The 24,473-nt window shown below is 39.1% G+C and overlaps 1 protein-coding gene across 1 annotated transcript in view; it reads left to right on the top strand.

Annotated features, from left to right (window-relative positions):
• OSTF1 (osteoclast stimulating factor 1) overlaps nucleotides 1–22,644 on the top strand; it is a 60,696-nt gene extending 38,052 nt beyond the window's left edge. The window contains exons 5-10 of the mRNA XM_079790182.1: nucleotides 1,005–1,058; nucleotides 2,672–2,779; nucleotides 3,721–3,770; nucleotides 7,475–7,553; nucleotides 10,186–10,284; nucleotides 17,932–22,644. Of these exons, the coding sequence (XP_079646308.1) occupies nucleotides 1,005–1,058; nucleotides 2,672–2,779; nucleotides 3,721–3,770; nucleotides 7,475–7,553; nucleotides 10,186–10,284; nucleotides 17,932–17,990 (449 nt within the window). The 3' untranslated portion in view covers nucleotides 17,991–22,644. The remainder of the gene's footprint in view (nucleotides 1–1,004; nucleotides 1,059–2,671; nucleotides 2,780–3,720; nucleotides 3,771–7,474; nucleotides 7,554–10,185; nucleotides 10,285–17,931) is intronic.
• The last annotated feature ends 1,829 nt before the right edge of the window (nucleotides 22,645–24,473 follow it).

Genomic DNA, 24,473 nt, shown 5'->3' with positions numbered 1-24,473 from the left:
GATGAGAGGGTCGATTTAAATAACTTCTAAGGTTCCTTTGGACTTTAGCACTGGATGCATCCTTAGACCGATGGGGCTGGTATCAGGCACCAGTCCCAAGCACTGGAAGGGGACTTTAGAAAATGTCAAGGCAGGCACTTTAAAGCTCCTAGTGGGAGGAGGGAAGGGAGAGGGTGGAGGGCTGAGGCATGGGGCCCAACACAGGGGCCCCACCTGTCCTGGTTTGAGGGCGATACCGTTCTGGATGTAAAAAGACTTTAAACATTTCTCCATTTCTCTAACCTTTAAAATCCCAAATATACTTGATTCCCGTGGGTGTAAAATGTTCATAGACACTGGGAGTGTAAAATGTGGCTTTGGATCCCAGTTAGCCAAGGGAATATCCAGTTCCAGCCCTTTATGGAGGGAGGGTGTGTGTCTGAAGTTTCATTTGAACAATAGTCGTGTCACCCCTGCTGATTCTAGAATAGCAGCGAACACACCTTCCTTGGAGGCAGGTAGGTGTACTCCTTGCCCTTTCTGAATACAGGAAGCAAAATATTTCCCTCTCTCTCTCCTCCCCCCATACACACACACTGGAAACAATGATTCTCAGCCATCTTCATAGAGGGTGTTTTTTTCAGAATGTAAAAATGAACATCAAGGTCTTTCTTTTGTATTTTTGTGACTAAATTTGTTTATTAAATACTTGAATAAACTGGTATGCAGGCCGTAGATCTGTTAGTTTTGTTTATACTTCCAGTTAATTGCTATGTTACTGTGTTATTGCTTCGCTTGGTTTCATTGAACACATAATTCAGCTTCTTTTAAAGCGGGAAACATCATTTAGATTTTCTGCTATCCCCCCACCTCGCCCTCCCCACTCGGCCTCACACACTCTCAGTGAGGGAAGCTGGATTGCGGAAGGCCCTGGCCCTGTGGGAACTGGGGGACTGTGAAGGCTTTAGTGAACCATTTGGGTGACACGCTCAACACCGGGTTTATACTTTATCTTTCCCGTCTAGTGGCTGAGCAGGCAGAATCCATTGACAATCCATTGCATGAAGCTGCAAAAAGAGGTAGGTGTGATTCTTTTTGATTGAGATATACAGAACAGTGGCACACGGAGATTTTAATTAAACAGTTTGGTGACTTTTGACAAATGCGTACGGCCATGCAACCAATACCTAGATCAAGGTCCAAGATTTAGAACGTTTCTATCATCCCAGAAAGTTCCATTTCTAGTTAAATCCCTGTCTCCCCCAGAGGCAGTCTCTGTTCTGCCTTCTGTCATCTTAGAGAGATAAGTGTAATTTTGATTTTGAAATGTCAGTCACTCACACTTTTGAGTGCCTTATATACCCCGTGCTCAGTGGCAAGTGGAAAAGAATGGTTTGTGACTCCCAGAGCTTAGCAGGCGTCCTCAAACTACGGCCCGCGGGCCACATGCGGGTGTTTTTGCTGTTTGGTTTTTTTTCCTTCAAAATAAGATATGTGCAGTGTGCATAGGAATTTGTTCATAGTTTTTTTTTAAAACTATAGTCCGGCCCTCCAACGGTCTGAGGGACAGTGAACTGGCCCCCTGTTTAAAAAGTTTGAGGACCCCTGGCTTAAAGTCTAGAAAGAGAGAGATGTGTGTGACAGAACAAGATGGTGTGATATGTACAGCAATGGAAGTGTGTTTGAGTTAAACAGGCCCCAGAGGCCAGAATGAGTTAACAGGAGGGCAGGAGGGTGGGGGCTTTTTGGGGGTACGGCATTTGGGAGAGTGTTGATGGTGTGTGTGTGAGAAGGGTAGAATCAGGGAGGGAGGGAGCAACAGGATGGGCCTTGTACCTGAGGCTTTATCCTGTAGATCAGCAGTTTTCCACGGAGGGTAAATCCTCCCTCCACACCCTGGAACATTTGGCAATATCTGGAGATATTTGACTGTCATGACTAGGGGCATACCACTGGCACCTTTTGGGTAGAGGCTGGGGATACTGCTGAATATACTCTAGGCTACAGGACAGCACTGATAACAAAGAATTCTCCAACCTCAAATGTCAATAAGTCTACTGTTGAGAAACCCTGCATGGGGAGTGTTTGCAAGGATTCTTTTATTCTACTTTAGGTCCTTTTGAAATTGGAATATGCAAAAGGAAATTATTGGCTTAGGATTGTGCATAAGTAGAGCTAAGAAACTGACATTTAAAACTTTTTTTTTTTGTAAATTAGATATTTAGGGCATTAGCCAGGGGATTTTAAATCAGTAGTTTTACTTTGATATATGAGTAAAAAATCAGAGTAGGTTATTTAGTATTTCTTTTCTTGTAAGAACTGAAAGTACATTTTAAATATGAATATAGGTAGTGTCTGCTTGTTCTTAGGTTTGACTTCCCCCCCCCCCCAAATTTTAGGAATTCACAAAGGAAAAATATCTATTTTTTACAGAGTAAAAATACCTTTAGCAGACCCATTTAGGCAACTCTTCCCATTAACCTACTATTAAAAATTGATGTTAATGCTTTCCATTAATAAACTGGAAGTCAAAATATACCATAATAGATGCATTACTCAGCAGGTCTTATTTTCAGACTTGCTGATTAATCCATTGCAAGTGGAAATTTATGCAGGATGAAATTGATTTAAAGGCCAAACAAAAACCAAAATTCTTTTTCTTGTGTTTTTATAAATGTAAAATTTTTTTCAGGCAACTTGAGCTGGTTGAGAGAGTGTCTGGACAACCGAGTTGGGGTCAATGGCTTAGACAAAGCTGGGAGCACTGCCTTGTACTGGGCTTGTCACGGGGGTCACAAAGGTAATCCATTTTGTTACCATAAATGTCTATGCTTCTGAAAAATGTACTTCATCTAGGGGGGTTGGATTTATAGAAATGAAAAAAAGAATTGGTTATTCTTGTCAAATCCTTTAGAACATCAGCCAATAGCCCTGATCCTAGAAGCTTTCTTTGTAACGCAGTAGGTTGAATGTCATCAGTCAGCCTTCCTACATGGACCTCTTTGACTTGAAGGAGTGGAAGCTTCCTTTCCTCAGACTTGGCAAAGTTACAGGAAAACAACAGTCATTTAAAAACAAACCCCAATATCTAATCTTACAGAAGAAAGGGGCAGAATGGACTCCTCTAGCTTAGCTTTTTCCATGATACATGCTTCGATCATATACATTTGAAGATTAATGCAAACTGTTAGATTCAGGAGAAAGAGCATTTGCTTGAGTTAGTGATTCAGTTGGTAACTTTCTCTGTTATAGTCCCTAGTAATAATGACAGATGGAATTTCTAGATGTATTTCAAACTGGCCAAAATTCTGCCACAACCACTCTCTTTACACCTCTCTCTACAACCCCAAAACATAATCCCAACTACAATGAGAAACAAAAAAACCAACAAATTAAAGAGCATAGCTGAAGGAAAATGTATGGTTGTGTCTCAAAAGATACCCATTTTATTTTAGTTAATAAACACAAATTAGTGATATAAATATTAGGTATCATAGCAAATGTAAAAATATTTCTATAATAGATGTCATGTGAAAATGCAACAGCCAAATTATTTGAAAAAAAATTCCCAAATAATTCTACCTTTTAGAGTCTTAAGACTTCAATTTAGAAAAATTTGTTGTAAGGATTTTCTTGAAGATTCTTCTGAAGAATTCACTTCTTTAAATGTATTATGCCTAGTTTTATCAGACTTTTAAAAAATTCTTTAAAAAACTATTATTTTTTCTTCTTGAATTTCAGATATAGTAGAAATGCTATTTACTCAACCAAACATTGAACTGGACCAACAGGTAAGATTCTTTACATGAAAGTCATTTAACACATCTGCCTTGTTCTTTTTGTGCAGCTTATGGGTATGAAAAAAATCATATCATAGTGTCTTGAAAATCATAGGTCTTCAAGTAGAATCCTGAGAAAGGGGAGCTTGCTACTGATTATTTGGTTGACAGAATTATAGGCTGTAAATGATTTCTTTCCAAATTTTGCAGGCATGCCTCCATGGTATTCTACTCTCTGGGGTTGCCTTTGAGAGGTTTGATGCCATTTTGATTTCCATTCTTTTGTGTGTGAGCTACTTTTTCTCTTAATTGGCCTCTTTAACTTCGGTGTTCTAAAATTTCACAGTGATGGGCTTCAGTGTGGGTCTTTTCCCAATAACGATGGTGAGTGTTTTCAGCCTGGAAAAATACCTTGTATTATTCCTTTTTTAGTTCTGATGGTCATTTTCTGACCATTTTCTTTGTTCTTTGGTTCTGAATGCCCATTAGTAGTTACGTTAGACCTCTTAGGTTGAACCTCCAGTTTTCTTAGCTTTTCTAAGGTTTTTCTCACTCTTATCTTCATGCTTTATTTTGGTTACCTTTTCTATTTTATAACTTTTCTATTGCTATGTAACAAATTACCGCAAATATAGCAGTCTAAAACAACACTCATCTACCTTATATTTTCTGTAGACCAAAATGCTCAACGTGACATAGATGGGTTCTCTGCTCAGGTCTCATAGGTTGGAATGTAGGTATTGGCTAGAGTGGGATTCTCATATGGAGGTCACATCCTTTTCCAAGCTCTTGAGGTTGCCAGGAGAATTGAGTTTCGTGTATTGGTAGTAATAGGGGCCTCAGCTTTCAGAGACCACGCATCTCTATGGACAGTTCACAGCATGGCTGTTTGCTTTCTTCCTCAAGGCCAGTGGGAGATTGTATCTCTGACACTATACCTGTTTTTTGGGAAAGGGCACACCTGATTAGGTCAGGCCTACCCAGTATAATCTCCCTTTTGATGAATTCAACATCAACTGATGAGACACCTAATTATGGGAGTGATGTTTTATTATATTTACCGGTCTCAACCACGACTCAAAGGGAGGGAATTATACAGTGGGTGTGTGCCAGGAGCAGGAGTCTTGGAGGCAAGCTTAAAATTATGTTTACCCCAAGCTCTTTCTTTTACTCTGATTGTTATTTTAAATAGCGTTCTTTATTTCTTGTTTCATTATTTAATATATCTCTGATGTTAATTATAGCTTTTGGAAACATTTTCTGCTGTTCACAGTACTGTATCTTTTTCCTCAGAGATTCATTTGATTTTTTTTTGTTTTGGTTCTTTTACAAATACAGACTTTCCTCAAATACCCGGTGTCTTTGTCCCTTCATGTTTACGTGTACTAGTAATTAGAAGCTCTGTGTGCTTGTGGGGCTTGTTGTCTGGTGGGCTTCTCCACAGGTTTTGCTGGGTTGTCCTTATGTGCCAGCATGAATACTCCCTCCCTCCTCCGCATGTGGGACTGATCAGCTTCAACAGAAAAATAACCTCCAGCCTCCTGTCTGGGTACATGTTAGATTGTACACATTGGGGCAAGGAAGTCATAAAGGCAGTTGGGAGAGCGGTCTTACTGCTCAGGTTTTAGGTTTTTCAGCTAGCCTCTGGGTGTATTTCCTGGCCTTATTGCCACCTTCTTTTCTACCTCGTGTCCATGAGCTTGGAAACTCTCTGGTTAATTTCTTGACAGGGTAATTCTAGCATCTGTACTGGATCCTCTGGCAGCAGGGAGAGAGGCAGGTGACCTGGGGTACTGGGGTTACTTCTTACAGACACTTTTCCCCACACCCTTGTTTTCACCCCCATGCCTCGTTCCTGCTCTAGTGTCTCTAGGCGTCTCCAGTTCCCAGTTCGTGCCAGGTTTCTGGGGAGGGAAGTCCGCTGGCTTCCTTCTGGTGTCGTGCTCTGCAGGCCTCTGCGCTTCCACTTGGGTTCTGTCACTGCCGTTTCCGTTCCTCCATCCCATTCCATCTCCCTACGTGACTCAGGTCCCATCTCTTGAGTCTCCTTACCCTCTTTGGAATCTTATGTGATTTTATAACTTTCTTCTCATTTGAGGTTTACTTAGAGCAGTAATTTTCAACCACTGTGCTGCAAGAATTTTTAAAATGTGCAATACATGACTCTTTAGTCAGGGGCACTGACCTCTTTTCCCTTAGATTGTCAAATAAAAAAAAATGACCACAGACAACAAGCTGTCCTGTGTACATGCCCTGTCTTGAACCATAAATATATAGGGCATACATATACTGGTCATGTTGTATAATAAGGTTGTGTTTGTTTAGTTAATTCTTAGTACCAGAAATCCTTATATACATGTATAGGCACCTGGTTTTTTGAAAAGTCACTTTTAGCCCTAGCTGGTTTGGCTCAGTGGATAGAGCATCAGCCTGTGGACTGAAGGGTCCAGAGTTCGATTCCAGTCAAGGACACATGCCTGGGTTGAAGGCTCGATCCCCAGTAGGGGGCATGCAGGAGGCAGCTAATCAATGATTCTCTCTCATCATTGATGTTTCTATCTCTCTCTCCCTCTCCCTTCCTCTCTGAAATCAATAAAAATATTTTAAAAAATTTAAAAAGTCACTTTTACCCTGGTAGCTCAGTTGGTTAGAGTGTCATCCTGATAGACCAAGATTGCAGGTTCAATCCTCTCTGAAATCAATAAAAATATTTTTAAAAAATTTTAAATGTCACTTTTACCCAGGTAGCTCAATTGGTTAGAGTGTCATCCTGATAGACCAAGATTGCAGGTTCAGTCCTGGTCAGGGCACATACAAGAATTAACCAATGGATGCATGAATAAGTGGAATAACAAATAGATGTTTTAAAGATAAATAAATTAATTAAAAGTCACTTTGGAGTAAAAAGGATAGGTAATTAAATTAATTATTATTATTATTGTTATTTTGTAAACCAAAGTTATACTTTTTTTTTCTTGTCGGCCTGGCAAAAAATATATTTTTGGGTGTGCCGCAGAATTGTAGTAATTAGTTTATGTGTGCCATGAGTTGAAAAAGGTTGAAAATCACTGACTTAGAGTAAGCCTAAATTCCTGTGTTTTCGGTCTACACTCTGTTTTTAAAATGTTACTTTCTTTTTTTTTTCTTTGTTAATTTTTTAAATTGAATTTATTGGGATGACATTGGTTAATAAAATTACATAGGTTTCCAGTGTACAATTCTATAATACATTATCTATACATGTATTGTGTATTTACCATCCCGTTATGCTAAGTGAAATAAGCAAGTCAGAGAAAGACAAGTACTATATAATATATATATATATTTTAAATCCTCACCTGAGGATATGTTTTACTGATTTTAGAGAGAGGGATAGGGAGACAGAGAGAGAGAGATGAGAGAAACATCAATCGGTTGCCTCCCGTATGTGCCCCCACTGGGGATCAAACCCACAACCTAGGTATATGCACTGACCAGGAATTGAACCGGCAACCTTTTGGTGCACAGGACGACGCTCCAACCAACTGAACCACACTAGCCAGGGAATCATATGATTTCACCCATGTGGAATCTACTGGGAAAAAAAATGAACTAACAAACAAAATAGAAACAGACTCATAGATAGTAAACCGACAGCTGTCAGAGGGGATGGGGGTTGTGAGGGCTGGGTGAAAAAGGTGAGGGGAATAAGCTGCTTTCTCTTTTTATCACCATAGAACAAGTTGGGAGACACAGCTTTGCACGCTGCTGCCTGGAAGGGTTATGCAGACATTGTCGAGTTGCTTCTGGCAAAAGGTAAAGTGTGCTGAGTTTACCTGGTCTTTGCTTACACTGAAAAATAGGCTACATCCAATTATACCAGTAGGAAGAATAGGAAGAGTAGGAAAAATAATAGCCTCCTTATTATAAAACTGGGATTTTTAACCTCTACTCTGTCTGTATCACAGAGTTGTTATGATAAGATAGAATCATTTTGATGATTTGTGTTTTTAGTTTTAAATTAAAACTGTGGTAAGCTTTCAAATTATATATATTAATTTTAGTAAGAACTTATTATACATTTATGTAGGATTAAAGGACCTTAGAAAAAGAAAGAGGTATTGTGTGTGTGTGTGTGTGTGTGTGTGTGTGTGTGTGTGTGTGTGTGAGAGAGAGAGAGAGAGAGAGAGAGAGAGAGAGAGAGAGGCGGAGGTGGCGGTGGGGGGAGGGACAGAGGAGGTCCTCTCTGAGAAATATGGGTAAAGTCTCTGAGCTCCTGTTCTCACAGGAAAGTCTTGATAGCTAAGAAAGATTTCTGTGGCTGCAGTGTCCTGCTCTGACTGAGAAGGAGTTAGATGTATAGAGAATGAGAGAAGATCCCTGAACTCTCTGTTTTTACTTAAGTCAGAGGGGACTGTGAAATTATGGACTGACCATCCATTCAACCATTTGTCCAACAAATGTTAACCCTTACAGCGAAACCGGCCTAACACCCTGGTCCAGAAGGCTATAATATAAGATGCTTGAGCCCCCAAGGCCCTGTTACATGGATGTACTATTGTTAGGGCTCCTTGGAGCAATGTTGGCATATAGGAGAGGAAATGTTTTTGATGTAAAGTATATTGATGATATAAACTCTTGGTCTAAAAGATTGGACACCACTTTAGTTGTGCTCCCCCCAAGTTAGGCCGAGAGCTGTGCTATCAGCTATGGAGCCAGTGGCCACATGCACACTTGAGCCCCTGAAATAAAGGCTAGTATGAATTGAGATGTGCTGTAAGTGTAAAATGAACCCCAGGTTTTGAAGACTTAATGAAAAAAAAAGTTAAGTATCATAATCATTTTTGTAACGGTTACATGATGGAGTAATAACATTTCAGATATACTGGGTAAAATAAAGTATATTATTTAAATGAATCTCACTTTTGGAAAATGCGGCCACTGGAAAATTGAAAATTACATGTATGGCTCTGATTTGTTGAAGAGGATGTGGTTGCAAAGAGAATGGTACTCTCACCCATTGTAGCAGAAAGTGAAAATTGCTAAAGCCTTCCTGGGAAGCAGTCTGATAGGAGCTAGCAGAATGAAAAATGTACATATTCTTACATTTCAACACCACTTCTAGGAAACCATCCTTCAGAAATACAGACACTCACACACACACACACACACACACACACACACACAGATGTTCAAGGAGGTTCATGGCAGAATTGTTTGCGATCATGAAAATTAGGAACAACAGCTAAGTGCCCCCCAGTAGAGGAGAGATTAAATAAATTTTGGCCCATCCACAAAATGGAATACTTATAAACATTTAAATAGGTTGAGTTATAAGTATGTGTGCTACTAAGGAAGTAATACCATTATAAATTAAGTTAAAAAAAATCTTGGAGTCAAAGGTATAAACTTCCAGTTATAAAATAAGTCATGGGGATGTAATACACAGCATGGTGATATAGTTAATAATACTGTATTGCATATTTGAAACTTGCTAAGAGAGTAGATCTTAAAACTTCTCATCATGTAACAAAAGTTTTTTGTAATTGAATGGTGAAGAATGTTAACTAGACATTGTGGTGATCATTTCACAATATCTATAAATACTGAATCATGTACACTTGAAACTAATATAATTTTATGTCCATTATACATCAGTTAAAAAATGAAATGACAGACCAATACATGTAGTTTGGGTTTGTGTGGATGTACATATATGTCTGTGAATGCATTCATGCATGTGAAGGAGATAACTGAAGCCCACTTGTGAGGAATGGTTACCTGTGAAGAAGGTAGAAAATGGGGAAGGATGCATTTGTTGGGAGATAAAAAATGGAACATATGGATTTGTCAGCATACTTCTGTATTTTTGAATCTTTAATGATGAGAATGTATTTATGAATGCTGATATAATTTTTAACACAATTAAGACAAGGAAAAAAGTATATAGAAGATGGGTGATGGAAATTATGAATAAATTGCCTCTAAGTTTTATTATATTACTATTTTGCTAATTTACATGAGAATATAGTTATAGACATAAAATATTAATTCCCTCAAGCTCAACCCACATGATCTTTCCCAAAGACAGTGAACAGAAGAGGCAAATGGTGTATTGAATTTAATCTCCAAACAATCATGCTGCGGCACATTAACTAGTGGGGTCGAACTGCTTTAGGATTTAATCAAATTCTACAGGGACTTGGAGGGAAAGGCTATATTTTGATTGTACATAATTATCACAGGTGCAGCAACAAGCTCCCTGATTAAAGATGCCAAATACCCTATTACTGGTTTGAGAATGTTTTTCTGCTTTGAAAAAACTTACTTCTGAACCAGAAAAGTTCTCCAGTTAGTTTTGCCAAAAGTAATCAGTTTTGGTGGAAAGAGTATTGCTGCTGCTACAGTGTTCAAAAACATCTAATTTACGTTTCTTGTGTTGGGAAAGGTGCTAGAACAGATTTAAGAAACAATGAGAAGAAGCTGGCCCTGGACATGGCTACTAATGCTGCCTGCGCAACTCTCCTGAAAAAGAAACAGGGAACAGGTATTTTTTAAAAAATAAATCTTTATTGTTCAGATTATTACATATGTTCCTCTTTTTCCCCCCCATAGCTCCCCTCCACCCGGTTCCCACCCCATGTTGTTGTTTTTTAAAATATATTTTTATTGGTTTCAGAGAGGAAGGGAGGGAGAAAGGGATAGAAACATCAATTATGCGAGAGAATCGTTGATCAGTTGCCTCTTACATGCCCCACACTGGGGATTGAGCCCACAACCTGGACATGTGCTCTAACCCGGAATCGAACCGTGACCTCCTGGTTCATAGGTTGACATTCAACCCCTGAGCCACGCCAGCTGGGTGTGTATTTGGTTTTAACCTTTCTTTTCCAATGGTGCTGTCATGACTAAGATTTTTCAATTTAGTATTAGGAAAAAAAAAATTTCTTGATAAACTCTTCAGGTGATTCTGAAGTTAGATTGTCTATCCTTGGTCTAAATCAGAACCTCTAACACAGAAGAGTACCCTCATGCAAACAAATTTGAAGAGACAAATTAAACATACAAATTTTTGTATATTTCTTTGTTTTTTACAATCAAATTCTAATCACTTTGCTTTCCATTACAGTCCTTTTCAGAGAACCATCGTCTCCATCTCTTCTTTTCAGATACATTTTTAATGAGTGGTTATCTCTAAATATTTTTTAACTTAAGCATTTAGCAGCTCCATTATTATATTTTGTTTCTGTTTTAAATGAGAATCTCAATAAACTATTTTAGCCCAGCTGGTGTGGCTCAGTGGTTGAGCGTCCACCTATGAACCAGGAGATCACGGTTTGTTTCCTAGTCAGGGCACATGCCCGGGTTGTGGGCTCGATCCCCAGTGAGGGGCGTGCAGAAGGCAGCCGATCAGTGATTCTCTCTCCTCATTTGATGTTTCTACCTGTCTCCTTCTCCCCCTCCCTTCCTCTCTGAAATCAATAAAAATATATTAAAATATTTTATACTTTGTAAACATTTTGGCATTTATTTGTAGGACTGTGGGTGGTTTTTAAAGATGAAGTTTAGGTATACATTCTTAAAGATAAAAATAGCTATTGATGTGGGAAAATAGGTTTGAAAAAAATGAAAGGCTTGTGTGGTTGTTTTGAAAAGATGTTAAAGAAAGGTGTCAAACAGCATTGCAGTCATTCCTGATGAACATTCAGAGACCGGATGTTGTTTGACCATTTGACCTCTCAGTACGTAGCCTATTGAATGTGTCCCCCAGAATCATTCTAATGTGATTCCTGAAAAAAATGCTGGAGGGTGTGCCTTGAACTCCTCTTCCTATCTTTCTCTTCTGATTCCCCTTTTCATTCATCATTAGCCTACCGGCCCCTGAGAAACCCAGAGAGGTAGGAAAAGAAAGGTAGAAGATGATTTGGTTAGAGGGAACTTCTCGTCTCTTTTTTCTCACATCTCAAGTCTTACTCTACTTTATATTTGGCATTTTAATACCACTTTGAAGTATATAATTAATACATATTTTTCACTGTTTTTTTTTTTTTTTAAAGGAACCTGTAGTGGTTTTTCCAAATCTTTAGCATTGCTACTCATCATTCCAACCCTTCTTAGTGTAGCTTTAGAGGAGGGGTGGGGAATGTCTGGCCTGCAGGTCTTCTAAGGCCCACAAAATCATTGGTTTGGCCTGGCTGGTGTGGCTCAGTGGTTGAGTGTCGACCTATGAACCAGGAGGTCATGGTCCCATTCGGGGCATATGCCCGGGGTGCTGGCTCGATCCCTAGTGTGGGGCAAGCTGATCGATGATTCTCTGTCATCATTGATGTTTCTATCTCTCTCTCCTTTTTCCCTTCCTCTCTGAAAAAACAAAACAAAACAAAACAAAAAAACACTAAAAAAATATGTATCATTGGTCTGGCCCTGCCAAAGCGTTAGGGGTGAGTTAATTGAATGTTTGACCAAATATAGCAGGCTCATTTTTAAGGTGATAATCTTGTATGGCCCATGAATGAATTTTTAAATATCTAAATGGCCCTGGGCAGAAAAAAGGTTCCCCACCCCTGCTTTAGAATCTAAAGTTTAGACTGATTAATCTTGGTGGAGAACTACAATATAACTTTTGAAAAATCTTTATTATAGAGGCTAAAGTGCATTTGTTTTCATTTTAGCTTGAAGGTATTATCACTTTCAGAGTTTGTGTAATGAGCTACTGATTTCTGTTTTTATCATTTGAATTGATTTCTCATTAAGTTTTGAACCCTGGGAAAACTTACTTTTCCCTCAGGTATCCTTTTATTTATGAGAAGAGGCAATCTTACGTTGTCCTATACATATTCCATTCCTAGCAGAAGCAACAAAATAAAGTCAGTCCCCTGGTTTCCTGTTTCAGCCCATCAAAAATATCACAGTCCCCTTCTCTTCCTGGCTCACCAAGGGAGCTTCCCAGAATTATCCTCCTTACCCATTATGGGATTCCCATCACAGCCCTCCTCTGGAATCTATTGTTCCTTTTTGTCCTTTATTCCAGACGTGTGTTTGCTCCAGATCCTTTTTTTTTTTTTTTTAAACTTCAGATATATAATGTCAGCTGTTAAGCAGTTTGGGGACTCATTAATTATTTAAGCCATGTGTGCTCACTAGCAGAGCAAGGCTTTCTTTAAAGTAATTGCTCCTACAGAGATGAAATAGGTTCTAGTAAGTGAGAGAGAAAGTATTTACCAGCTGAGTGGTGCTCCCCAGCTGCACTGTTGCTGGGGAGAGAGACTTGATGTGGACCTCCTACTCCTTGCTGCCTTGGTTGGGTTAGGAAGTAGGACTCTGGCCTAATTTCCTTTCTCTGCCATTGACTTCCTGTTGCTCTGTGGGTGTCCTCAGAATGTCCTGACCGAGGAGTAAGGTTTCTTGTGAGCTGAAGGTTATCAGAAGCTCAGGCATAGTGTGAGCTTGATCATGATGGGCAAGGAAAATGCCAAATGTGCTCAGCCCCTAGAGAGCTGCACCCCGAAGCTTTGACGTGAGCAGCTGGACCGGGGAGAGGCAGGTGGCCAGCTCTCCTCTGTCTCTCACCTTTTTGAAGTCTTTGTAGAATAGGGCTAGAAGATGGACGCTCTTTTTCTCTGTTCACTCCAAGTGTCTTTAGCATGCCCTCCTAAGTATGTACTGATTGGATAATGGATTTGTTAAGGAGGTAATCTTGGGGCCTGGCATACAGAGCCAAGAATGGAATTTTCATATTTCGATTTTCATGTTACCTTTTTCTTTCTCTTTCTGCTTCATTTCCTCAGTAATCCAGTTAAAAAAATTTTTAATTTGTATTTTGATCCTAGTTGGAATGAGTTTAAATATTGAACTGTGTCACTAATTGCCAGCATGAACTCTAAGCTGGAAAAGGTATATTCTGATATCATTGTCCACTTCTTGGATTTTTTTTTATAGGAAAAAAATAATTCATTTGTTTTAATTACTATGAAGGATAACTTTAGGATATAAGGGTGGGGCAAGAGTCATATTTGAGGGTTGAGTCCTTTAATCCTTTTTCTAATAAAAAAATTGGGGTATAATTTACATTAAGTGAAGTACATAAATTCTAAGTGTACAGTGCGTACACTTATTTGCCACAACCCAGATCCAGATGGAAAACATTTCCCATACTCCAGAGGCCTCCCTTAGTATCCTTACTTCTCTTACCACAGATTAGCTTTGCCAGTTCTTGAACTTGATGTAAATGGAATAAAGCAGTATGTACTTTTTTGTGTCTTTTCCTTAACATTACTTCTGTGATGTTTATCCATGTTATGTGTTTGTCCCTCCACCAGTTATTTATGTCTGTCTGTCTGAAGTGCTGATGCTTGATTTGGAACATGTAAGTCCAGGGCACTGAGACTGAAGAAAAATGGAAGTGAGGTAGGGGAGATTGGAAGTGCTGCTAGGTGATACATTATCATGCTGGGCATGAACCAAGATAGGCTATGAAGAGATACAGCTCATGACTCAGCATTTGTCCATATGAGAAGTTTCCAGAGAAACTGCTTCAGAGTGGTCAGTGAAAGGAAGGGAGGAAAAAGAATTTATTTGCCTGGTTCATTTCTGTCTCGTGAGTTCCATTCAGTCTGAGTTTGCACCAGGGCAGGTCATCCTTCTCTTGCTAACAAGAGAAACGAGGTTAAAATAACAAAGTGCAGAAATAACCATTGAAGGACAAAGAATATCTCAAATACTGCAAAATGCAGGATTGGAGTAGCAAAGTAGAAGGGGAAAGAACTTTGCTGTTTGTCTCTCTGTCTTTTACTTAAAGCTGCTTTTACCAAGTGAGTAGCCAGTCTCGAAGTTTGTGTGTGGGGTAGAACAAAATACATTTCTCCCAGGTCTCCAGAACTCCTCTTAGGGGAATGGAGAAGAATACAGTCAATCTGGAGACTTGTAATAGTCTGGAAGTGAAATCATGGTAGTTTCCCTCTGTTCTGTACCCACTTGTTCTAAACATGTAAAGATTCTTTAAAAAGCTACAATATCATTAACATACTTAAAATTATTAAGCTCTTAATATTATCAAATGTAATTTTCAAAATTTGCCATTTTTCTTATGCCTACTTACTTATTCTTTGCTTACTTATCTATTTATTTACTTACACTTTGTATAAGTCAGGGTCCAAATTAGGTCATTGATAGCTAACTCTCGGTTTTGTTTTGTTTTGTTTTTTAAATTAGTGTTTCCTTTTCTCTTCCCCTGTTTTTAGCCTTGTAATATATTTATTAGAGACTGGGTTAGTTTATTTGAATTTCCCCATGTAGGTAGGCATTGTAAGTATGTAGTCCCGTGGTGTGCGTCACGTTCTACTGTCTTCTGCATTTTTGTTAAATGATGTTACATCCCCCCACCCCCCAAAGAATGATGTTAGATCTAGATGTTTGATTAGATTTAGGTCTAGCTATCGTAGGGGGAGAGGAAGGAATACTTCAGAAAGAAAACCATGTCCTTCCACAGAGGCATATAATATCTGGTTGTCACTCTTCCTATGATGTTAGCATCCACTGATGATCATTGTTTAGATCCATTATTTCACTAATCTGTTGCAAATGGTGATATTCTAATTCTGTCACTTTTTTTTTTTTTTGCCTCAGTTATTAGCCGGGAAATTCTATAAAGAAAAATTTCTCATCAGCTGTTTGGTTACCCAGAGAAATAGTTCATGTAGCAGAAGCAGATGTTAACGTAAAAAACCATTGAAACCTGTAAAGAATTTTTGTGAGTTTATTTGAGCCAAGCTATGGACATATGCCGGGAAGCAGAACCTCAATGAACTGAGATAATGCTCCGGAGAATGGCGGGTTACATCTGCATTTATACGTTGCAATCAAAGGAAAGGGATGTAGGTGGGTTACATGAAATCCATTGGGGATAGACTAGAGAGGTGGGAGAAAGCAAAGCAGGGAAACCCCTGGGATTGGATGAAAAGTAAAATGATAGACACATACTTAGGTGGGTGCAAGAACAATTACCATAACAATGAAGGAATTTGTGGTGTCTGTCCTGGAGCCCAGGCACATTAGGTTGTGCCCCAAGGGGTCCAGAAAAAGGGAAGTTACAAGTTACCCAGACATTTCAAGGGTATGTTATTAAAGATGCAAAAAGACAGATAGGCTCAGTTAAGGTAAAGGTGGACCTTGTCAGTGAAGATACCGGCTTAGGATGTAACTACCCACCATAACCGCTTTTAGTTAAAGTTTTCAGACCATCCTTTGTGGTTACTTTACTAGCATGTCTCTGAGTTTGCAAGACCGCCATTCAGGCCTTCCCTGAGCTTGTCAGGTTAACATGTGGCCCATTTCGTCCACACAGAATAAAGGCTTGATTTTTACCCTTCATTTAAGGGTTTTCAAAATAAAAGTGCTGATTCCCTATCAGTCTCCAAAGGGACCAATGAATTCCCTTTGGTGTGTGCTGAAATATTTGATGTGTTTTAATCCTTTATAATTAATATCTTTATGGATAACTGGCTAGTGGAGGCCTCTTCATGTTGGATCCTGAATCATTTTAAAGTGATGCTAATTTTGGTAGGATCCTTGCTTCGTGGCATGACAAATGGTTTCAGGTGCATTTTTATTTTATTTTTTTTACATTTTCTGCCCCAGACTTGAAATTAGTCTTATCTCCAATGAGTGGTAAGGATATAGTATTTAGAGACCATGATCTGGGCGCTATAACATATATTTATTGACCTCTAACAATGTGTTTATATGTACATTTCAATTCCTCCCCCCTCCCCCTCTAAATTATACCTAGTATAACCTGTTATAGAAATTTTGAAGCCGGATAACCAATGGGTCCAGGCTGCCTGTCACTACTTGAGCCAATTCACCAGAGACAGGGTTGAATCTTATGTGAGCGTTTATTCCAATAATTTTGGCAGTATGGGAGAGCAGCAAGTCATCCACAAAAATCTGCTCTGCAATCCCCATAAGCCAGCTACTTATATTGGTTAGGGCAATATTACATGAGGAAGTAAGAATTATAGGCATGGGAAGCAGGTAATGGGGGCTGGGGTGAGACTCCATTGTTTGGGCAACAAGATTGTTAATCTTTCCATAATAATAGGCAATTCATTTTTTTAAAAATATATATATTTTATTGATTTTTTACAGAGAGGAAGGGAGAGGGATAGAGAGTTAGAAACATCGATGAGAGAGAAACATCAATCAGCTGCCTCCTGCACACCCCTACTGGGGATGTGCCTACAACCAAGGTACATGCCCTTGACTGGAATCAAACCTGGGACCCTTGAGTCCGCAGGCTGACACTCTATCCACTGAGCCAAACCGGTCAGGGTGATAATAGGCAATTCTTGAATGAGAATGGACTGCATTCCAAGATTGACTCCCAGGTCCTAGGTTGACTGCAACTCTGTGGTTGACTCTGGGGTCCTGGGCATACAACTCCCAACCAGGTTAGAATGTCCTTTCTTTAATCAGAACAAGCCAATCACGGTTAGCAGCATGATTAATATTTCTTATAACTATAGCTAGTCCCCAGTATTCTATTCTTGCCCCTAACAATTTGAACAGACAGTTGAATAGGTGAACATTAAGGTCCCAGTCTTCCTTTTGAACCCTGTTCAAGGTTGATTTTAAATTTGATGAGGTTCAGCTCTTTCTATTTCAAAACTTATTTTTCATTTCAGTCTTTTGCTTCTGAGTATTACTTTATCAGTGTTTTCTACAATGAAACTGAAGCTTCTGTGTTTTCATTCTCTTTCCTTTTTCTCCCTCATTAGTTATCTTTCTATCCAGTGACCTTGCCTTCAGGTAAGGCCTCAGGTTGTTGACTGACTGAAGTCATGTGTGTGCTTGTCCTGGGGGGAGGTTGGAAGCACAGCCCTCACAGGGGAGGGACTTCTGGTGTGTTCCACGGTGGTCGTGGACCATTTTGTATGAGATAGAGTAATGGTGGTACCTTAGCACCACATGCTTCAATTTCCGCATGTCTAAGGAACATGCCAACAAGTAGATTTGTCAGCCTCTGTGGCAGCAGTTAGGCTGAAAAGCAAAAGTTGAAGAAGATCCTTGGGGAAAGAACAACCCCTGGGTCTGAGAGAAGATGACCATTTGTTGAATGTCAGGAGCTTTGTACATGAAAACAAAATCCAAGCAATATTTAATTTCTTTTTTTTGCTTTCTCCCTCTATTTTTTTAGATGCTGCTCGAACATTAAGCAATGCTGAGGATTATCTTGATGAAGATGACTCAGATTAATTCCTTTCTGAAGCTTTAAGAGCTAAAACTTCTGTTGCTTTTGCCATTCCAAAACCTTGTCTTTGCCAGAAGAGTGTTGGTAACTGTATTTTTGTTTTTGTTTCTTAATGTCCATATGAATATGGAACGTGGCAGTATTGCACTGTGTTTGAGTAGAACATGTAAATGAATAGTTCTCACCTTTGGTTTGCCAATAAGTTACTGGATTCTTTGCTGTATAAAGTAAGTTTTTGTTCAACAGAATAGAACAAGAAGAGATTATTGCTATTTATCAAGTTAAAGGAATTATAAGAATTTATTTCTTTAAAAAAATCAGGATGGTTATATAAATTAAATTTCTTTACCTCAAGGATGTTTTGAATGGATTTTTCAAGGGTAGAAATGCTTATTATAATAATAAACCAAAAGACAATAGAAAATTGTCAGTTATTCTGACAAAAATAAACATTTTAAGAGACTTTTTCCTTTTGTGTGTTTTTCTGGTATAACTCTGTGCCGGTAAATAAATAAGTTTTTTATATTTAGGTAAGGACTCACTTTATTTTTTTAAATTATATTTTGTATTTGTTAGCACAGGAGAATCATGAGAGCCAAATCTACTTTCAACTTTCTTTTTTAAAAAAATATATTTTTTGTTGATTTTTTTACAGAGAGGAAGGGAGAGGGATAGAGAGTTAGAAACATCGATCAGCTGTCTCCTGCACACCTCCTTCTGGGGATGTGCCCGCAACCAAGGCACGTGCCCCTGACCGGAATCAAACCTGAGACCCTTCAGTCTGCAGGCCGATGCTCTATCCACTGAGCCAAACCGGTCTCGGCTACTTTCAACTTTCTATATCTGCTTTGATTAAAGTCAAGACAATAATCACTGAAAAGATAACTTTCTAATAAGATATATAACTTTAATGAGTATGAAACTTTCAGTTTTATCTCCAAGGTTATACTTAGTATGAAGAAACCTAGCAGCTCATTGTTTAAGGTTTGAAAGGTTAAAAAAGAAATGACTGCCTTGGCCAGGTAGCTCAGTTAGTTACAGGGTTGTCTCGATATGCAAAGGTTGCGGGTTCGATCTCTCCTCAGAAGCAACCAATGAATGCATAAATGAGTGGAACAACAAAATGATGTTTCTCTCTGTCCTTTCCTCCCTCTCTAAAACCAATCAATAAATTTTTTAAAAAAGGAAATGATTTCCTTATTATGGAACATGCCATAGTTTTCTATGATGGAGTAGCCAGGAGTCATGGTATTTTTTGGCTTTCAATTTTTCACATTGGTTTTCTCATGATTCGGATTCTTTTGCTAAAACATCAAGTAACATTTTAGGGAGCCTTCTGTACTATCGAAGTGACACTTTATTTGAGCTTCTAGTTTTTATCACTCCTGTGATGATATTAAAAATGACATGGCCATTGGCATTTGTCCCGATTCCAGGCACTAGGCTTAGGACTATATTTTGCAAGAAGACTTCGATACTAATTTCAAAACACACGTTGGTGAAGAGAAGGAACTGTTTGAAGAAGGAAGTGGGTTAGCTCAGGAAACGAATAACTGCCTCTAGTCTATAAGGCTTTCCTCTGTCTGAGACTGTTTGGTTTTTCTCTCTGTGGGTGCCTTGAGAAAGGATACTCTGAGAAGCCTGTTTGAGGTCTTCAAAAAAATTACCCCAACTCAATTTCAGTAGAAAGAAATCTGTATAAGTAGTGACAGCAAAAGATAAGAAGAAAAATCTGAAATTAACAAAAAAGGATACTTTATTCTCAAAACAAATGTTACTAAATGTGAGGTGAACATTTGTATTTCTTCATAAGCATAAATTTGAAGATACGAAATCATTGTTGAAATTATATCTGTCCTCACAGAACCTTTAAGGATTTGTTCTTTAAAAAGGGTGTTTGTACCATAACTAAAAGCTTTTGGAAATCTCTAACTTTTTGTTCCAGGACACTGTGGGCCTGGGATAATTAGGAAAGATGCCAACTAAACACTCTTTTTTAACATGGGCAGAGATAATACATGCATAGATATAGATAGTTTTTATGAAAATGTTCTGTGCTTGATGTAGTTAGATTATTTATGTATTTGAGGAAAAGAATAGTGGGGACTTCGTTATCATTGCTTTTAACGTTTTCAAACCTATGAAAATTCTAGAAAGTTGGCCAACTATAGTATTTTGGGAGAGTGGAGGGTGGACTTAGGGATTTGCACGACTTTTTGGTGAAACAGGACAATGCATTTAGCTGTAGTTGAAACTCCATGGTGAAATTTACTTTTGTTTCTTGCTTATTCAGCCTAGCTGATCTGAACTTTCTCAGAGATTGTTTCATGCTGAAGTCAGCAGCAAAAATCGGTTCTAGGAACTTGCCACTGCTCTGCCCCTGCAGAGGAGCGCTTTGATTATGTCCTGGGAATGGCTTAGGAGATTTCCCTGTAACCTGAGCTTTCTGACCCTCACAGTGGCCTGAACTCCTTCCCAGCCTTTCAGCCCCCTGGGCTCAGGATGCTAGTTCAGCTACCAGCCCAGTAACCTCCTGCAAAGAACATTCTTCTTTTCTTATCAGAGTTTCCCATTTTAGATTCCTTTATGGGACTGGTCTGTGGCAAGTTATTTATCGTTGGATTGCCATGCAATTACAGCTGTCAGTTTCTGTATTTCGTTAGTGAGCTCCCCAAATGGCTTCTTTTCCTTTTTCAATAGATTGTCTACTTAACCAAAGGGAAACATGGAGCAAAGCAGTGGTGACCCTATTATTTTTTTCCAATCTTTCACAACAAATTGGAAATATGCTGAAAGTGAAATCTCAGATAATTTTAGGTAGAGAAAAATATAATGTTTTCCCATATATGTTTTCTTCACAAATGTTCTTTATTGTATAGAACTGCAGAATTACCGATATTTCTTATTGTGAGCTCTGTATTTCACATCTTCATAGATGATGATTTCTTTTCTAATAGGCTGTAGGGCCTAACATTTACATCTGATCATCACCGTTTCCCTGTTGACTTTGATTTTGTGTTTGTTCCGTGAAATTTTATGTTGTAAATGTGTATGTAGCAGAGCAGCCATACACTGAGCAGCCAAACTTCGAAGTGTCTGACTACTGAACGTTGAGGTTTTGGTGGGAGAGGTATTGCAAAAGACTCTGCTCTGTTTTAACGGAAAATACAGCCTTGCCGAACACTTTTCTTAAGTGAAGGAAAAATTGTAGACCACAAATTTATGGTTTCTGTCTCCTTATTTTTTAAATAACAAGCCTTTACATCTGCCCCTCCCTTAAAATGACATAAAATTAAATAAAACTATCATTTATTGAATGCCTACTCTGTCAGTTCTTACATTTTTTTGTGCTAGGCACTTTCGATGACATGATGTCATTTGATCTTTCCAGCAAAGGTTCACCGGGGTGGTGAACGTTAATGCCCTTATGTCTTTACAGAGAAGTTGAGGTTTGAAGAAGCTAAGTAACTGGCTCAGGGTCACAGTGCTTGAAGGTGGAAGTGCAGGTGTGGTTGACTCCTGAGCCGATGTACCTGCTGCCTACTGCTACTGGCGGATGATCATCCACATGCCCAGAAAAATACGCAGAAATAGACCAGCTCCTCTTCCATCTCAATCCCTGGATGTGGCATCTAATAAATTCAACATACCTACTAATTTAACTAAATGTGTTATTGAAGCAACTCTAAGAACTTTTTTTTTTTTTTGAAGGATTTTCTCCCCCCCGCCCCACCCCCAGAAAAATTTTGGCAAAACTTTTTGGTTCCTGGTAACCCTGCAGAAATATTTAGTGAAACAGGTTGTACCCCTCAACTTTCCAAAATTTCCATGCAAATGAAACCGAATACATATTAAAGAAAGAAAGGCTAGACTAGCAGTTCACCTTGTCTGAGTTTGCGTTGCTAAAGTCAACTTTTCCCTCAGACAGTCTGAGAGCTCCTCACATATTCCCACATAACCCCGAAAATCAGTGTGCCCCTGGGAAGGGTCACAGAATGTTGTCTTACTCTAGTCTGGGAGCTCGTGGTGGACGTGGAGGTAACCTCACACTGCCATGCAGTTCTGTTGTTTTCTGCCAAAGGCCATCTGCCTGGGGTTCCCAATAGGCTCAACCTCTGCCTCACTTGCACCGTTGCCAAGTGGGGGCTGGAATGAGTCCAGATTTTGGCTGTGGCTGGAAAAGACAACTTTGAGGAAGTTCAAAGGTCGGAGTTAGAGAGCCCGAGAAGAACCAGAAAGGAAAGTGGAAGAAGAGACAAAGTAGGAAAAAGGCTGAACAACAAAGGAGAAATGGTGACCCTTTTAAAATCACCCATAGTTCTGATGTGACATCATAAGAATGCTTCAAGAAGTGGCTAAGAGTGTATGGGCTTTGCAGGGAAACTCTGGGTTCGAGTCTGGCTCTGCTGATATTGCTGAATGACCTTGGGCAAATTGCCTAAAACACTTCGTTTCCTTAGCTCTAAAATGGGGGAAGCAGGCGTACCTACTGCCTAGAGTGAAGAGGATGAAATAAAATGAGCTATGTAAATAACTTAGAATAGTGCCGGGCAGAGTCATTGCTCAATAAATATTGGCTGTACTCATATGCCCCCACGAGGAAGTTTTCATTAAAAACAAATAAATGTGTATGTGTGAAGGATGTGTCAACAAATGTTTTTCAAAGTCACCATTATTGTGAAGAGTGAGATATTTTAAAATACTTTTAAAATGAATGAAGGACAATGATGTTTCCTTTCAATCATTTAGGTGTGTTTAGACGTGGTAGTTTACATTTTTTCAATGTAAATGTACTTATTGGGAGTTATGGAGAAGAGGTATATAACTAGAAAAAAACGTGGTTATTATTGAAATAATTCAAAGTTCAGGTGAGGAGACTGTCTCTCCCACTGTCTTCGTTGTACATCCTTGCTTTGGAGTAGTTTCATGGGCTTGACAGTCCATGGGTCTAATATTTGGTCTGGGACAGTTTCAAGTTGGAAGGCTATTTGATATACCATCTTGCTCTTATATTTTTTCAAAATAGAAACAGTCCATATATTCCAGTAGATAAGCTTTGCAACTTCATATGTTTCTCCTATGAGATCGAAGCTTTCAAGAATTTAGTTAATCATGGTCAATGAGATAGAGAATCTATGACATTTAGAAGTTAAGTATCATACAGTCTTCACTAACTTTGCACAGGAAGGCGATAGAGTGAGAACTAAATGGGATATTTCCTTAATCCCTATTCCAGACGGGGAATTCCTGGGGCCACAGAAAATGTCTTTTTATATTGGGAGTAAGTCTGGTATAAAAAGGTATGAAAATAACGCCTACTTACACACAAATTTCTCTGAAGAATCAGCCAAAGAACAGCTATTGATTGAAACTAGAAATAGCTTCAGAGAAATCCACAGCCCTGAAAAGTTCTCAGGTAAAGAGAGTGTCACCATGACAGCCAGTGCTCAGGGGACACCTGGCCTGCAGCCCTCACCCATCATGTCTGCGCCCCGTGACACTGACCAGACCTCTTAGTCCCCTTGATGTACCCGGAATGAGGACCAGGTGATGTTGGCTCCTCATGGGAATTCAAAGTGTCATTGCTGCATCCACTTTTTAGAGAACCTGGATCAAGGACTCTTGAGAACCTCAGGTTACAGCATAACCTACTGTGGTTGCTGTGTCAATTCCTCAGTGTGTGGTAGCCCTCATCTGCAGCAGGCCACATGGAGAGCCCCTGCTCTTAATCTCAGAACTAGCGATCAGATGGTGGGTCTCAGGGTGAAAGGCCACTTGGAGGTCTTCTACTTCCACCCAGGTGAGTATGTGAAAGTGGTGTGGTATAGTGGGAGGTTTTACTTTTATTCTTTAGGTCTGCATTCATCAGTGCTGGGGGTATTGCTCTTCTATAAGTCACATGCCTTCCACCTATTTTTAATATTTTGGTCACTGCTTATAGACACTGTATGAAATTTGTAAATGCCTTTCTCTCTTAAAATTGGAAATTGTGCCTTATCTTTCTCCATTTTGCATTATTAGCAGTGGTTGCTTCTGTACTGTGAATTCATTAATTAATACCACTACTGCTACCTCAAACCAGTAAGCTTTTATTCCTCACTAGGAAATTTCAGCAAGAAAATGGTAACTGCTAATATGAGAACTGTTCCTAAATGTTTCTGAATAGTCAGATGCTACTTACTCAGTTCAGTATCTGGCCCCTCTCCCCTTTTTTAATAAATGGAGCCTGAGGCCACGAAGTGTCTTCCTATAAGAAACACAGCAAGTTAATGACAGCCGATCACCGGAATCAGATGCACGGGATTTGAGATAGTTGCCATGGGTATTTCTTTCTAGATCAAGTTGCTGTGTGTGAGATCATTTTCACACTGTAGATATTCCTCTTCCCCCCGCCCCCCGTTGGCTTTTCCAAGTCCTTTATATTCAGCTCTCTCCACCCTCCCTTTTTTTTTTTCTTTACTACATTTTAGCCACACACCAGGGAACTG

Source organism: Cnephaeus nilssonii (assembly GCF_951640355.1).
Source record: "Cnephaeus nilssonii genome assembly, chromosome: 14".
NCBI lineage: Eukaryota > Metazoa > Chordata > Mammalia > Chiroptera > Vespertilionidae > Cnephaeus > Cnephaeus nilssonii.
The sequence above is the reverse complement of the archived record's forward strand: the minus strand, read 5'-3'. Positions and strand labels throughout refer to the sequence as shown.